The sequence below is a fragment of the Hemitrygon akajei genome, unplaced genomic scaffold (genome assembly GCF_048418815.1).
Source record: "Hemitrygon akajei unplaced genomic scaffold, sHemAka1.3 Scf000121, whole genome shotgun sequence".
NCBI lineage: Eukaryota > Metazoa > Chordata > Chondrichthyes > Myliobatiformes > Dasyatidae > Hemitrygon > Hemitrygon akajei.
Window position 1 is genome coordinate 571,482 of NW_027332007.1, and position 17,560 is coordinate 589,041.

The 17,560-nt window shown below is 48.3% G+C and overlaps 1 protein-coding gene across 1 annotated transcript in view; it reads left to right on the forward strand.

The window, feature by feature from the left end:
• LOC140723622 (NACHT, LRR and PYD domains-containing protein 3-like) overlaps positions 1–17,086 on the forward strand; it is a 56,635-nt gene extending 39,549 nt beyond the window's left edge. Inside the window, exons 2-11 of the mRNA XM_073038196.1 lie at positions 1,853–1,944; positions 3,414–3,568; positions 4,478–4,649; positions 4,749–4,799; positions 12,303–14,040; positions 15,206–15,292; positions 15,450–15,620; positions 15,776–15,946; positions 16,102–16,269; positions 16,434–17,086. Coding sequence (XP_072894297.1) covers positions 1,884–1,944; positions 3,414–3,568; positions 4,478–4,649; positions 4,749–4,799; positions 12,303–14,040; positions 15,206–15,292; positions 15,450–15,620; positions 15,776–15,946; positions 16,102–16,269; positions 16,434–16,521 — 2,862 coding nt within the window. The 5' untranslated portion in view covers positions 1,853–1,883 and the 3' untranslated portion in view covers positions 16,522–17,086. The remainder of the gene's footprint in view (positions 1–1,852; positions 1,945–3,413; positions 3,569–4,477; positions 4,650–4,748; positions 4,800–12,302; positions 14,041–15,205; positions 15,293–15,449; positions 15,621–15,775; positions 15,947–16,101; positions 16,270–16,433) is intronic.
• Positions 17,087–17,560: the final 474 nt, after the last annotated feature.

The following is a 17,560-nucleotide window of genomic DNA, read 5'->3' on the forward strand; positions in this document are numbered from 1 at the left end:
GACTCAGCGGATATGGAACTGGCAGAAAACAGGTTTCAGTCCAGGTTGGTAATTCGGATTCAGTTTACAGCTGGGATCGGAATTTCCTCAGTCTGCAGTAAAGCTGAAGTCTCGTGCGGTTGGACATTGGTTATGGGGAAATTGTCGTCTAAACCACTCAGTAGGACATCATGTCTACCATGTACTTTGGAGATTATTTAAGAGTTTACTGGGGAGTTAGATGACTTTGAGGTGTGATGTTGTCTATAAGGACTTTGGTAAAGCCTTTAACAAGATCCCACATGGCAGCTGATTGGGAAAGTTCGGTCACGTGGGATTCACGGGGAGCTGGCGAGGTGGATTGACTCCGGACTCGATGAAAAGAAGCAGAGGGTGATGACTGAAGATGGTTTTAGCGAATGGAGGACTATGACGAGTGGGATGTGGGTGTCAGTGTCGAGAACTCTGTAATTCACTATTCATTCCATTGATTTGTTCATGAAAGGTCAGCAAGTTTGATAATGAATCCGGCAGTCTCGTTGATATTGCAACAGGTTACCATGAATTTCAAAGGGATCTTGTTCAGTTATGGAGATGGGCTGAGGAATGGCAAATGGTTTTCAAATTGGGCAAGGGTGTGATGGTGCATTTGGACAGTCAAACCACTGGTACAGTGAATGGGAGAGCATGAAGCATTGTGCAACAGATTGAGAAACAAAAAAATACCATCATAAATAGGCAACGCGGAATACAGTGCAGATAGAGAACAGATACATGGCTCATACACACAAGCTCTGCTCTGATACATGGTCTTCCACCTGAAATATGAACGTACTATCTCTTTTGCTGAGTAATTCCAGCATTTTGTTTTATTTACGTTAAGGAATTTTTGCCAACTTGCTGTTTTGGATGCATGACGGGACTACATTGTGTTTAACAAGGAGACATGTAACTATCTGATAACGGCCAGGTGATATGCTCAAAGGTACTTTAATCGGAGTTTAGGTGATAATATTGATCTTAAAATCCTGCCGGAGAAGGTGGTGTGGTTCAGGACAAGATGTCACGATGCTATGTGTGACATTGCATTGTTCAGGATGTCAGAGTGTTTCTACATAGAATCAAACCATATATTGCCACAGTTGTGAATGCCAGGCAGTGGGCACTGTCTGCTCAACCCGTCTTTCTTTTTTTTTAGTAAGTGCGATCGTGAACAATAGCCAGATCAGAAATGCTGATCAAGTCAACTAGTTCCCAAAGAGAACTGTGATAGGCCAATCAGATGGTTCACTGCTGCTCCGCAATAGAACACTTTGCCTTACCGTTGACAAATCAATCCTGGTCGACGACACGTGATTGGTTCCTAAAACGGAATTGACTGCAGTATAGCTAGTAGATCGACCGGAGAATCCCGACATGGTGTACAATCCATGTAATGGGTATTGCGTGACTGTGGGTGGATGGGCGCAGGTGGATCAGGACGTGTCAAACCTTCCGGAAATCTTCCAAGATGACAGACAGCGCCCACTGCTTTGGTCCTCCTACGACTGGTGGCGCTATGATGAGTAACGGCCAACTGTTATAGCAGTGTGGGTTGAAACATTTCTGCTGACCAATGTGACATCTATTCCTCTCGTCACAGAACTATACAGATTTCTCAGTCCCGCCTGATTCTCACCGTCTCCTTTCAGTTTAACATCGTCTGGCATTGACACCTGTGGCAATATATGGTTTGATTCTATGTAGAAACACTCTGACATCCTGAAGATTTCCAAGATGTTTGGAAGTGTTTTCCTCAGTTTAAAAACAAAACAGTGTTCTCCTTCAAACCCCAATTACTGTTTGACCCTCCTGGTACTTTTGTTTGTTACAGAGCAGCAAAAACTGATCACACCTGTCCTCAAATGGCTCAGTGTTCGAGCAGGGGAGGAGTTCCAGTGGCGTCAACATCGGGAAAGGACACGGGTATGTTGCCGAATTATTTTAATTTATAAATACTCATACTCTGAGGGTTCTGCGTCTGGGTTTAATTCAATATCAACAATTCACAAAACATTTGTGAAAAATAAGCAGAAAGATGAGAGAAATAGAGAGGGAGAGAGAGTTAACATCTCTGGGGAAAACACAGTCAAACGTGGAAGGAGTACAGTTACCGTCTGCTCCTGCTCCTCTGACAGATTGTGATGCACATTAAAATAGTGAGTTACTCCAGAAGACAAGACATCTTGCAGATGCTGGAAGTTTTGGGTAACACCAAGACACACAAAATATTGGCAGAACTTAGCAGGTCAGGCAGCATCTATGGAGAGGAATAAACATTTCACATTTTGGATCAGCATCACACGGAAGAGAAAGTAATGTGGCAATAGCTAGAATTTCTGTCCCCTCATTTCCAGTTTGAAGAAGGGCCTTGGCCCGAAACGTTGATTGTTTATTCTCCTCCATTGTCATGGTCTGGTCCGTGAATTCCGCGTTCCGGTTCATGGTCCAGTCCGTGGACTCCGGACTCCGGGTCTTCTGGTTGTCCGTTGTTTCAGTTGGGCTTAATCACAGACAACTTATTCTCATGTTGAAGCTGGGACTACAAGTGGCTCTGAGTTCGAGTGTGGTTGCTGTTTCGTCTCGTCAGTATCCTGTCCTTGTCTCTGTGGGGTAAGTCTTTGCCGTTACACTGAGTCTGGAGCCTTGCCTGCAACCTTTAACCTTTTCTCGCTGTCAAGTTCTACCGGCGGAGCAAGACAGGAGCCTTGCTGTGTCTAGATAAGGAACCGTCTTTCGTTGTTTGTAACTGTCTCTGTATAGGTCCGGACATTTGCTGCTACCTAGCGTTGGGAACTGTCTCGTCGTGTGCAGCGTATGAGTCCCGGCCCTACGTCCTCTTCCCAAGGAGAAGTCCTAACTCTATGTTTTGCATTCCTGCTCTCCCTCGACCAAGGCTCTGTTATTCCGCATTCATGTATCCCAAGGCTGACCCTCATGTTCTCGTCCACGTCTGAGCCTCATGTCCTCATCCAACCCAGGACATCCATAGATGCTGCTTGACCTGCTACGTTCCTCCCGCATTTCGTGAGCTATCCCAGAGATTTGCTGAGGAAGGGGTTGACCAGGCAGGCAGACAGTAACCCAGAGCAAAGCGGTGGTGATGGACAGTACCAGGAGAGTGATGGTGATAGTTACTATATTCTCAGCAATAAGCACAGTCCTTTCAAAACAGAGAGGTATATTCACAGAGACCTGAAAGAGCAGCCTTCAACAGATGGGGCTATAACCCCTTCCAAACCACCCCTTGCCCTGACTGGGACCACCCATGCCCCAGCCCCCCCCCCCCCCATATATATATTGGACAGTATTTAGCGATCGTTAGGTTCCAGAGGGAAAGTTGCTGCCCAATATGGAGTCAATGATTTATTTATTTTCCCCATTGTGCTTCACAGTGATCACTGAGCTCCTGGCAAGCTGGAATGATTTCCAGCTGCTGCAGCTGACGGACTTCTACCGGGACAGGCTGGAGCAGGCGATGGAAGGAGGGGTGCATGGAGTGAGCCTGGCGTTAACGGCCGAGAATCAGTTCAGCGGAGAGGAACATCGGGTGAGTGGGAGAGAGAATGGGTTTGAATTTTCACACAGCACAGGACTGATGGGTGTCGGAACTCTCACTCATCGGATAATAAAGCATAAAAACAAATCAGAAATAAATATATATAATTCTTAAAGATTTGAATCAGAAGGAATGATTGAAAGAGGTGTAAACACTCCAGTGGCGGCTCAATGCTCAGAGCAAGGGGAGCAGGGAACAATTGTATGAGGTTGCAATAAAGGAGTTTAAATGGAAATACGGTAGGAATTTTCATTTTGAAAAGACCGTGCAGCGTGACGGCAGGATGTCAGTGAGAACCGGGGCATTAACACTGGATGCCACAGGAGCTCGTGTGTGATCTGTTCTGGGTAGAGATGATTGTGTTACAATCTGTAACTGTAAACAGTGTGGATCGCGGAATACTGCCATGTTGTAATGTGTAATCACTGAATAAACCTCCACTGGAAAAGGCAAAGGAAAGGCATCAGGTGTCAGCCAGTAATCCGCTGTCATGTTGGACACAGGCGGACTGAGGAGATGAATCAGATCATCTTTTCCGCAACTTCTCTGTGACTGCTCACTCTGTTATAAAAACCTGCCTGACTTCTTTCTTCATCTGTGATGGTTATTTTCTGATTTCTGTTTTACACCGTCAAATCCGGTGAGGAATTATTTATGGATTTGGAGCCACGTCAATGAAGCGGTCACAGACCAGCCAGGATCTCATTGACTGGTGGACCAGGTTCACGGTGAATGTCCCTCCGTGTGCTCTGCACTCAGAATGTACAGTCCATGTCCAGACAGGATCAGCACACGTCCGGGTGACTGCTCAGTGTGATCCCGTTACAGAGCACATCATTTACTTCTCATTCTCTGTGTGAATCTGTCAGTCCCCAATATGTTCACCGTTACTCTTCACAGAAAATCTCTGATCTCGCTGATATGGGAGAGCGGGCGGACAGTTCTAAACTCCTCCTGAGCCTGGTGATGGAGAAAGGCTCCCACGCCCGGAGGGTGATGTGGGAAACCTTTGTGAAAATGAGGATTGGAGTCCCAAAGTTTGACAAAATACTGAACGAAATACAGGAGCATGGTGAGAAAGCATCACTGATGAATTTAATTTTGGATTCAATCACAATTGACTTTATAATTTTATGCATTTTAATTCCTCAAATTGTTTTATTCCGAACAGGTTGTGTTTCGGTCCATCGACCCGTACCGGAGATTCCCAGAGAACTGAAAGGTAAGTGAAGAAACCGCTGTTTCCACCAATGGTTGATATTGTGTAGGGCCATGTCGTTGTTGAACCATCTGGATTTGACCAGGTAAGTGGTGGCACCATGACATAGTGCACAGTGCGACACATGGAAAATATTTGCTCGAGGGATATCTTTCTCAGGACATTATGAGGAACAACTCAGAGAGTTGGGGAGTTTTCTGAAAGGGACCACTCCTCTCTGACTCCGACAACGACAGGTCCCTCCTTCGAGCCAGAGTGGAGAAGAGGACGATCTGGAGGTGTGAAATTCTCAGAAATTCTTCACTCCAAAAAGTGAAATCCTTCCCCTGCAGCTACACAGCAACAGCCCTCATCACGTAATAACAATGAGAGCATCCATTTAATGAGAAAATCACGTAACACCCAACTGCTCTGTTCAACCCCAAAGCAGCATATGAATCCAACTCACCCTTAGTGCAAAGACTGCTAACGTTATCCAGTTTAATTTCTAACTCAATAATCCTGGGAATTCCATCAGGAGACAGTGTTAGTGAGGTTGAGATTGGGGGACAAAATCCTCAGCTCAGTCCACAGAAGCTGAAATTGATGTGATGTGTGATGGACACTGTGGAAAGGTGAGAGATAGGAATTAGGACAGAGAAACCGAGGGTTGTGGGATTGCGGCAATTAGCCTGCAAACTTGTTCTTCACGGTTCTTCATGTTGTTTGCCGAAGGAACAGACACAGCAGTGAAATTCCCACACCCATTTCTAATACAAAACCGATTCACTCTCTGATTATTTAAGAATATCATTTCTAACACTGTCACAATGTCTGAAGTAACGATTTAATCAACCAATATCTTCCTACGCTCCCCATCCCACCCGAATACATTGAACAGAGACTCCACACACCCCTGACAGGGTCCTGACACACTGTGAGACCCCACACACCCCTGACAGGGTCCTGACACACCGTGAGAAATGACACACTACTGACAGGGTCCTGACACACTGTGAGAACTGACACACTCCTGACAGGGTCCTGACACACTGTGAGACACCAAACATCGCTGGCAGGGTCCATGACACACTGCAAGACCCCACACATCTCTGACAGGTTGTGATACACTGTGAGACACCACACAACCCTAGGAGAGTCCTGACACACTGTGAAACCCCACACGGCCCTGGCAGGGTCCTGACACACTGTGAGACCCCACACACCCCTGACAGGATCCTGACACACCGTGAGAAATGACACACTCCTGACAGGGTCCTGACACACTGTGAGAACTGACACACTCCTGACAGGGTCCTGACACACTGTGAGACACCAAACATCGCTGGCAGGGTCCATGACACACTGCAAGACCCCACACATCTCTGACAGGTTGTGATACACTGTGAGACACCACACAACCCTAGGAGAGTCCTGACACACTGTGAAACCCCACACGGCCCTGGCAGGGTCCTGACACACCGTGAGACCCACACACCCCTGACAGGATCCTGACACACTGTGAGACCCCACACACCCCTGACAGGGTCCTGACACACTGTGAGACACCACACACCCCTGACAGGGTCCTGACACACTGTGAGATCCCACACACCCCTGTCATGGTCCTGACATACTGTGAGACACACACACCCCTGACAGAATCCTGACACACTGTGAGACCCCACACATCCCTGACAGGGTCCTGACACACCGTGAAACCCCACACACGCCTGACAGGGCCCTGACAAACTGTGAGGCCCCACACACGCCTGACAGGGTGCTGACAAACTGTGAGACTCCGCACACCCCTGGCAGGGTCCAGACCCACTGCAAGACCCCATACATCGATGATAGAGTCCTGACACACTGTGCGACACCACTCATCGCTGGCAGGGTCCATGACACACTGCAGGACCCCACACATCTCTGACAGGTTGTGACACACTGTGAGACACCACACATCCCCAGGAGAGTCCTGACACACTGCGAAACCCAACACGGCCCTGGCAGGGTCCTGACACACTGTGAGACCCCACACACCCCTGACAGGATCCTGACACACTCTGAGATCCCACACACCCCTGACAGGGTCCTGACAAACTGTGAGGCCCCACACACCTCTGACAGGGTCCTGACATATCGTGTGACCGCACACACCCCTGGCAGGGTCCATGACACACTGCAAGACCCCACACATCCCTGATAGGGTCCTGACACACTGTGAGAACTGACACACCCCTGACAGGGTCCTGACAAACTGTGAGACTCCACACACCCCTGACAGGGTCCAGACACACTGTGAGACTACACACACCTCTGACAGGTTCCTGACATATCGTGTGACCACACACACCCCTGGCAGGGTCCATGACACACTGCAAGACCCCACACATCCCTGATAGAGTCCTGACACACTGTGAGAACTGACACACCCCTGACAGGGTCCAGACAGACTGTGAGACACCAAACATCGCTGGCAGGTTGTGACACACTATGAGACACCACACATCCCTAGGAGTGTCCTGACACATTGTGATACCCCACACGGCCCTGGCAGGGTCCTAACACACTGTGAGACCCCACACACCCCTAACAGGATCCTTACACACTGTGAAACCCCTTACATGCCTGACAGGGTCCTGACACACTGTGAAACTCCACACATGCCTGACAGGGCCCTGACAAACTGTGAGACCCCACACACCTCTGACAGGTTCCTGACATATCGTGTGACAGCACACACCCCTGGCAGGGTCCATGACACACTGCAAGACCCCACACATCTCTGACAGGTTGTGACACACTGTGAGACACCACACATCCCTAGGAGAGTCCTGACACACTGTGAGACCCCACACACCTCTGACAGGGTCCTGACACACTGTGAGACACCACACACCCCTGACAGGGTCCTGACACACTGTGAGACACCACACACCCCTGACAGGGTCCTGACACACTGTGAGACGCCACACACCCCCGACAGGGTCCTGACACACTGCAAGACCCCATACATCAATGATAGAGTCTTGACACACTGTGCAACACCAAACATCGCTGGCAGGATCCTTGACACATTGTGAGACCCCACACATCCCTGACAGAGCCTTCGACACACTGTGAGACACCACACATCCCTAGGAGTGTCCTGACACATTGTGAAACCCGACATGTCCCTAGGAGGGTCCTGACACACTGCAAGACCCCATACATCAATGACAGAGTCTTGACACACTGTGCGACACCAAACATCGCTGGCAGGATCCTTGTCACATTGTGAGACCCCACACATCCCTGATAGAGCCTTCGACACACTGTGAGACACCACACATCCCTAGGAGTGTCCTGACACACTGCAAGACCCCACACATCCCTGATAGAGTCCTGACACACTGTGAGAACTGACACACCCCTGATAGAGTCCTGACACACTGTGAGAACTGACACACCCCTGACAGGGTCCAGACAGACTGTGAGACACCAAACATCGCTGGCAGGTTGTGACACACTATGAGACACCACACATCCCTAGGAGGGTCCTGACACATTGTAATACCCCACACGGCCCTGGCAGGGTCCTGACACACTGTGTGACCCCACACACCCCTGACAGGGTCCTGACACACTGTGAGACCCCACACACCCCTAACAGGATCCTTACACACTGTGAAACCCCACACATGCCTGACAGAGCCCTGACAAACTGTGAGACCCCCACACACCCCTAACAGGATCCTGACACACTGTGAAACCCCACACATGCCTGACAGAGCCCTGACAAACTGTGAGGCCCCACACACCTCTGACAGGTTCCTGACATATCGTGTGACCGCACACACCCCTGGCAGGGTCCAGACGCACTGCAAGACCCCACACATCTCTGACAGGTTGTGACAGACTGTGAGACACCACACATCCCTAGGAGAGTCCTGACACACTGTGAAACCCCACAAATCCCTGCTAGTATCCTGACATGCTGAGATCCCGCACACTCCTGACAGGCCCTTCAAATTCTGTGAAATCCTGGACACACTTTGCAGAGTCCTAAAATACTTTTACACGTCCTTTCAAAAGATTGTATTCAGCAGTGGTGTAGCTTGCCTTCCCCTAATTCAGAATCTCTATACTCGGGGCATCGATATCGCTTTCCATAACTGAGACAGATTGTCTCTGTGTCCAGAATACTCTCCCACTGACACTTGTCAAGCTACATTATCTCCTGCCTCGTCGGGTCAACGGAAGATACAGGTTAGGCTAATAATCCTTATTGTATGGGTGGTGGTCCAGGTGAGTGAACATGATGTGATGGTTGGGACTTAAGTGGGTAGTTCATTGGATAGAGTGTTGTGGGTCATGTAGTTGGACCTTCAGAGTGGATCAGCACATTGGAAGTGTGATGATGTTGCCTTTATGAAGACTTGATTGAGAGAGACAAAATTGGCAGATCAATATTCCAGAGTTACAATATTTCAGATAGGGAGGGGAGGTAATACATTTGGGGAGGTTTATTTGCTGCCCTGGGGAATTTCACAGCTGCGCTCAGAGAGGACATACGGGGAGTTCAAGTACTGAGGCAATATGAAAGCATAGCAATAAGATCGATACAGTCACTGATGGGTTTTTACAAATCCCAGTAGTCATCATGAGATACAGGAACTAATATGTAGGCAAATTCTGGAAAGATGCAAAAACAGCAAGTTTGTTGTAGTGGGTAATTTGAACTTTCCCTCTGTTGCTGATGACCTTTCATTCTCTGTCCTGTGTTTCCTACCTGCAAGAATATTTTAGGAATCTCTGATGGAGAGATGTGTTCTGGGAATAATGAGTGGGATGTGTGAACTGGAAGTGAGGCCAGACTGCAGCTGGTATTTGAATGTAAGCCGACAAGTTGCTGAGATTTCAGTGCTGGAACCTTTGGGAACAGTGAACACTTCTCAGATGGTTATGAATAAGGAGAAGTCTGCAGCTTATGCTGTACCGAACATGTAATTAGTTTAGAAATTAAAAGTCCCTATTGTTTCTGCCTCCACCACAATCGCCGGCAGATTATTCCACGCCCTCACCACTCTCTGCATAAAAAAAACTTACCCCTAACAATCCCTCTGTACCTACCGCCAAGCACCTTAAAACGGTACCCTCCTGTGTTAGCCATTTCAGCCCAAGAAGAAAGTCTCTGACTATCCACACAATCAATGCCTCTCATCATTTTATATACCTCTATCAGGTCACCTCTCATCCTCCGTTGTTCCCAGGAGAAATGACCGTGTTCACTCAACCTATTCTCATAGGGCATGTTCCGCAATCCAGGCAATATTTGTAAATCTCCTTTGCGCCCTTTCTATAGTTTCCACATCCTTCCTGTAGTGAGGTGACCAGAACAGAAGACAATACTCCAAGTGGGTCTGACCAGGGTCCGTTATAGCTGCAACATTACCTCTCGGCTCCTAAACTCCATCCCAGGGTTGATGAAGGCCAATGCACTGTATGCCTTTTGAACCACAGAGTCGACCAGCATAGCAGCTTTGAGTGTCCGCTGGACTCGGACCCCAAGGTCACTCCGATTCTCCACACTGCCAAGAGTGGGGTGTGCAGTATTGGGTGTGGGAAAGATAACTTGGCGGAAGGCAGATTCAGTGGCAAATGGTTAGACTGAGAGCAGCTCTTGTTAGGCAAATCCCCAATGGGCATGATTAAATATTAGCTGAGCAGAATTTGGGTCCGGCGTGTTGCAAAGAGGATTAAAGCCAACGACGGCAATGCCTGTAGATCTTGATGGGAGATGTTGTAAATTTAATCTGAAAGGGAGAGATGAGTTTCATGATGCTGAAATGAGACAGTCAGTTGTGGAGAGTGAAGAGGCGTGCCAAAGAATGCATTGGGATACAGATCAGTTGCAGATGCGGATGGGGGAAATATCAGGTGGAGTTTAATCCAGAGAAGTGTGAGTTCTTGCAATTCAGGAGATCAAATGTATGGGGAAGTATAGAGTAAAGGTCACGACCCTGATGTCATTAGTGTCTACAGGGATCCTGATATCCATATCCATAGCTTTGGAGGCAGGTGGGAGGAGTTTATGGGGACATCGTGCTAGCAGCAACTTTGTGAGCTGAAGGTCCCATACCTGTACTGTACTATGCAGGTCTTGTGATAGCTGAAATCCTGAACCACCTGCTACCGAAATTCCTCGGTCTCTGCTCTCTTCTTCAGCACCCGACCTGTAATCGGCATGTATTTCAAGTCACAGACCAGTAGCATCTCCCCTTTCTCCCCTTTCCATAGACGTTGTCTGACCTGTACTCACTTCTACACTCCCGTCCTGTGCTGCAGAGGGCAGGCCAACATGCTGCATAACTGTGGCGGACTGGGAGGCTCTACAACGGGGAGTCAAAAATGCCAAACGCATCACCGGCATCCCCAGCCTACCTTCCATCGGGGACGTATATACAGAAAGGCTCTGGAAAAGGGTCAGCAGCATCAGGAAGGATCCCGCCTATCCTGCCTGTGGGCTGTTTGCCCCTCTCCCATGAGGGAGGAAGCTACGTAGCATCCACAGCAGGACCACCAGACTCAAAATCAGTTACTTTCCTCAAGCAGTAAGACTGATCAACACCTCCAATGATTAAGCCACCCCTACACAACTAACAACCCCCACCCACCACCAGCACGATTTGAAAATTTTCTGTCACAACCACCTGAGGTCAGAGTGACTCCTGTATCGTATGTATTTATATTTATTGTGCTTTCCATTACGTTCTTTTTCTGAGTTATTTTGTGCTGCATCACATCCGGAATAACAATTATTTCCTTATCTTTTACACTTGTGTATCCTCAATCTTGAATCTGTTGAGTATTTACAACACGTACTCTTTAAGAGACACGAGACTGCAGATCTGCCATCTCAAACCATTTTCTGGAGGAACTCCGTGAGCTGAGCAGTATCTGTGATGATGGGGTGGGGGGGAGGACTGTTTGCGTTTTGTGTCAAAATGCTGACCGTCTCAATCTCCTGAACAAGACATTGACATTTTCTCCCCCAATCACCCACCCACAGTGCACGTGCTGCTCAATAAAGCTACTTCTTTGTATTTTGAATCAGTGATGGTGGGTGGGAGGGGTAATCTGTGATTCCCCGATCTGTTCCTTTGACAGAATACCCACGATCCTTTTTTCCATCTCCATACGCCACATTAAACATCCGGCTTTCAAAGTTCTTCCACTGGAACAATGATAGCTCTGGCAGTGGTGGGAGTTTATCCAGTACAGGGCAGTCGGGGGTTAGTAAACTATTAGGGAAATATTCACCTTCACAGCACAGTTAATGTGGAAATGTGAAGATCTGGTGTTTATCTAGTCCAGGCCTCTCTGTCCAGTCAGGGGTCTGTTAATCACATCTACTTCACTGTACGAACATCCATTGATGAATTCAGTCAAGGCAATAGCTTTGAGCTAACTCTTGTGTACTTAAATACTGAGTACTGAGTTGAGCCATTTAACATTTTGGCTATGTTCCTGTTCCCATGGAAGATGTTCAACAGAAACACAAGGAGACTCTGCGGGCACAAACTGAAACACTGAGAGTGAACACGATCCTGATGAGGGAGAAGGTGAAGGTTTTCCAGCTGGTTGATCGATACGCTGAGCTCACGGTCATTTCTTCTGTTCGAGATCGGAGACTGGTGGAACATGAACTGCTGGCAAGAGGCAGAGACCATGGGAATTGGAGAGAAAAACATCTCCGCAGAGAGCTGGAAAAAATCCGGACTGATCAGCTGTTCCAGAGCAGCTTTTCCTGGAGTAAATCCAAATCTGGGAGTTCAGCAACAGTGGCTGGAGTCCCAGGGATTGGGAAAACAACAATGGTTCAAAAGATTGTTCATGACTGGGCCACGGGGAAAATATTCCAACAATTCCAGTTTGTCTTCAGTTTCAAATTCCGAGATTTAAACTCCATTAACTGCAGGATAAACATGAGGGAACTGATTCTGGATCAGTATCCTTACTTTGGGAATATTCTGAGAGAGGTCTGGAAGAAACCAGAGGGATTGCTGTTTATATTCGATAGTTTGGATGAATTCAAGCACAGAATTGATTTTGCTGACTGTTGGAGAGAAACAGAACCCAAGCATCAGTGCCCAGATCCCGAGTGGTGGTGTGAAGTGTCTGACATTGTGTACAATTTAATCCAGGGCAAGCTGCTCCCAGGGTGTTCAGTGCTAGTGACCACCCGCCCCACTGCGTTACATTTATTGAAAAAGGCTGATATCAGTATCTGGGCTGAAATCCTGGGATTTTCTGGTGAGGAACGGAAGGAATATTTCATCAGGCATTTTGAAGATCAGACGGTGGCGGAAGCTGTTTTCAAACACGTGGAGGAGAATGAGATCCTGTACACCATGAGCTACAACCCCTCCTACTGCTGGATCCTCACTCTGGCACTGGGCCCCTTCTTCAGACAAAGAGTCAGGGACCCACAGCGAGTTCCCAAGACCATCACCCAACTGTACTCCTACTATATTTACAACATTCTGAAAAACCACACCCGTGAGATTGAGAACCCCCGTGATGTCTTACTCAGGGTTGGTCAGATGACCTTCAGAGGAGTGTCCGAGAAGAAGATTGTGTTTACAGATGGAGATTTCATCAACTACAATCTGCAGCCTTCCCAGTTCCTGTCCGGGTTCCTGATGGAGCTTTTGGAGAGAGAGGATTCTGCTCGGAGCGTGGTGTACACATTCCCACACCTCACCATCCAAGAGTTTGTAGCTGCAGTCGCACAATTCCTGAATCCACATCCCGGGGATAACCTGAAATTCCTCACTAAATCCCACAACACGACAGATGGACGATTTGAGGTATTTCTCCGTTTTGTTGCTGGTCTCTCCAACCCAATGACAGCTCGGGGTCTGGAGGAGTTTCTGGGTCCATTTCTCAATGAAACAACCTGCCGGGTGATTGACTGGGTGAAGGAGGAGGTTAAACGTCAGAGTGGAAACACATGGACTGAAACTGGTAAAAGGAGCCTCCTGAACACATTACACTACCTGTTTGAGTCTCAGAATCGTGGACTGGCTCAGGCTGCACTGGAATCTTTGGAAATACTTTCATTCAGTGGAATGACACTGACCCCGATTGACTGCGCAGTCCTATCTCATGCCATCGGACTCTGTGATACAATAAAACAGCTCGACCTGGAGTGCTGCCACATTCAGTGTGAAGGAATCCAGCGGCTGGGACCCGGGCTGCACAAGTGCCAGGAGTTGAGGTAACCTGACTTATCTCTCACTCTGAACTGTGAAACTGTTCCATTGCGTTCTTTCAATGTAACGGTATTTGGGTAAAACTGTAGTAAATCAGATTGTGAAGAATTGTGACAAATGCCAGGGGATCGGTTAGTAATTCCCCAAGGATGGGAGGGTTCTGTGGTTCCTTGTGAAGGGATGTTGGAGACTTCATCAAATCAGTGAACAACGGCCATTGGTTTAATGGTGGTAAATCACAGGAATGGTCGTGTTTCTCGCTGCCTGTGACACGTCCATTGACAATGTTCCTTCTCAGTCACTGACGCCTAAACCAACACTGACTGCAGCAGGTGGGTCAGAGCTTCACACCCCCTTCCGATGGACAAAAGGCCATCAGCAGACTGTCCAAACTTTACAACCCCTTCCCGGTGAGGGACGGGAGACCAGCACCGGACTGTCCCAGCTTTACAATGCCTTCCTGGTGAAGGACAAGAGAAAGTTAGTGGACTGTCCCGGTGAGAGTGAGCGAATTCCCTCTGTGAGATTGTCCTCCCTCTGCCCTTCCCCATGTGTGACTATCATCATCAGTCCACCTGTGTCAATGTGGGCACTACCCCGCCCCCAAATGGTTATGTCCTCTATATATGGGCACTAATTCAGACCTTCCCCTCACAAGTGATCTACCTCAGCATCCGATCCTCCTTCGGATCTCTCTTCCCCATCCTCTTCCTCCTGTGGGTTTTCTCTTCCCCATCCTCCTTACTCCATTGGGATCTCTCTTCCCCATTCCGCTTCCTGCTGCAGGTTCAGTCTTTCTATCCTTTTTCCTCAGGTGATCTCTTCAACAATGTCTCAGCGACATTCCCCACTCAAATACATTCTCACTGTGAGACACTCTCCCACCCTTCGGCCCTGCCCTTTCTGACCCTCACAGGTCAGAAACACTTTTCTGACCATCTGGGAATGAGACAGAATATATAGAGTTTACAGGGTCACACCGGCAGACTAAATTACTGACATTTGGTGAATACCCTGGAGCTGGGCAGTGAGGGACATTGACAGCGATGGTAACTCCGATCAGTGATTAACTGAAGGGTATAATGTTTCCTAAAAAATCCGAGTGAGAGAAATTCCCTCAGACCCACAGTTTGAATCACTTTGTTCATCAATTTCTCTGTTTGTGTTCAGACTTGGTGAGAATAAACTGGGAGATTCCGGAGTAAAACTGGTGTCTGCGGCTCTGAGGAACGCGGAGTGTAAAATACAGAAACTGGGGTAAGTACCAGACTGTGGGAGATTGTGTTTACAATCACTGAGTGCCTGGCACCGAGCATTAATGTGATCAGTAATTGTGTTACTGATAAACACTGGGGATTTGTAATGTCTCCTTTCTCTCTGTGTCCTTCACCCTCTCTCTCACTCTCATCTCCAGGCTGGGGGATGTCGGTCTCACTGATTCTGGTGTCGAGGATCTTGCTTCCCCTCTTAGTAAAATATCATTACTAATGGAGCTGGACCTGGGTAGTAATAAACTGGGAGATTCAGGAGTGAAACTGGTGTCTGCGGCTCTGAGGAACCCGGAGTGTAAAATACAGAAACTGGGGTAAGTACCAGACTGTGGGAGATTGTGTTTACAGTCACTGGGTGCCTGGCACCGATCATTAATGTGATCAATAATTGCGTTACTGATAAACACTGGGGATTTGTATCGTCTCCTGTCTCTGTGTGTCCTTCACCCTAACTATCTCTCATCTCCAGGCTGATGGAGATCGGTCTCACAGATTCTGGTGCCGAGGATCTCGTCTCCGCTCTCAGTACAAACCAATCACTGATGGAGCTGAACCTGAGTGGTAATAAACTGGCAGATTCAGGAGTGAAACTGGTGTGTGCGGCTCTGAGGAACCTGGAGTGTAAAATACAGAAACTGGGGTAAGTACCAGACTGTGCGAGATTGTGTTTACAGTCACTGGGTGTCTGACACTGAACATTAATGTGATCAGTATTTGTGTTACTGATAAATACTGGGGATTTGTACCGTCTCCTGTCTTTCTATGTCCTTCACCCTGACTCTCTCTCATCTCCAGGCTGAGGGGTGTCGGTCTGACAGATTCTGGTGCCGAGGATCTCGTCTCCGCTCTCGGTACAAACCCATCACTGACGGGGCTGGACCTGAGATACAACTCTCTGACAGACGGATCTGTCCCCGCTCTCCGCCGCCTCATACTGACCCTCCCGAGTCTGGAGCGGATCGAGTGAGTGTTTGTGTTAATGTTCAATGTGATAAAATGTCAGCGGATCCGTGGGTTTTCTGGTGATATTTGTCTGTGAGTGTTGTTGAAATATTAACCCCAGTCCCCTGTTACTGACACTGTTGTGTAATCTGTTTATTTCATCTTTATTCTTCCATCTGTTTCAGACTGTATGGGAATCGGTTCAGTGGGACCGGGGAGAAGGAACTGAGATCTCTACAGGAACCCAGACACAGACTGACAGTGTCCCTGTAAACATCTGAATATTTGAACATCACTAACGGAACTGTCTCCGGTCTTGAGCTCGCTGACATCGGAAGCGCACCTGCGGTGACGTATTTCTGACTGTTGTCTGGCGGCTCAGCTTCCACCGAATGTGCAGGTTCAAGACTCCCCACGTGAGACCCCGGGAAATTACCCAGACAGGAAGAGCCCAGGGGCCGGGTTATCCCGGGATAATCTCCCGGGTGGGATTATCCCGGGAGAGAATCCTTTTGCTCCCTTTGCTGAGGACGGTGCATTTGGCAGCCTGGCCGATATAATGATGTTAAATTGACAAATCCCTCGGCAGTGACCCTGGATCTGCAGCGATCCCGGACACGGCCCTGAAGTGTGATTTTATAATCATCGGTTCCCCGATGCAGAGTGATGGTGAGAAACGGGACTGATTATTCAAACACTCACTCGTTGTCGCCGGTCAGTTAATTGTGTGTGACTGTGAGTGAGTCGGGAGCAGCTTATTTATTCCCGCACGTCAGCAGCTCACACATTGTTTAATTTACATTTGTCATGATGAAATCAATAAACCGCTGTAACTTCCTGTCCTGGTGTCAGCCTTGAGTTTTATTTGAGGTTTCTGCTGCCCCCCGCACCCTGTGCACTGCAACAGTGGGTCGGAGCTCCTCACACTGACACAGTAGCGTCTCAGCTCCAGGCTGAGGGAGGTCGGACTGGCTGAGTCTGGGTGTCCAGGATCTCATCTCCACCCAACCCCCTTCCTGGCTAACTGACCCCCTCCTACCCCCCGCAAACAGTTATAATGTGCAATTGTATCAGGCGTGAGTCCACTGACGTAGTGCGCAAAAGGTTTAAAAAAGAGAGGAAGTTTTCAACGGTCATTTAAATCGAAGCAAAATGCGGAGAGGGAACAAGTAAAGGAAGCTCAGAGAGAAGCTGTTTTTTTTTAACTGATCGGGGCAAAGAGGCTAAACTGCGCAGGCGTGTGAAGTAGCACGCCAAAGGTTTAAAAGAAAGACCGTCATATAGTGCGGCCATTGTCGGAGTGGACTGAGGC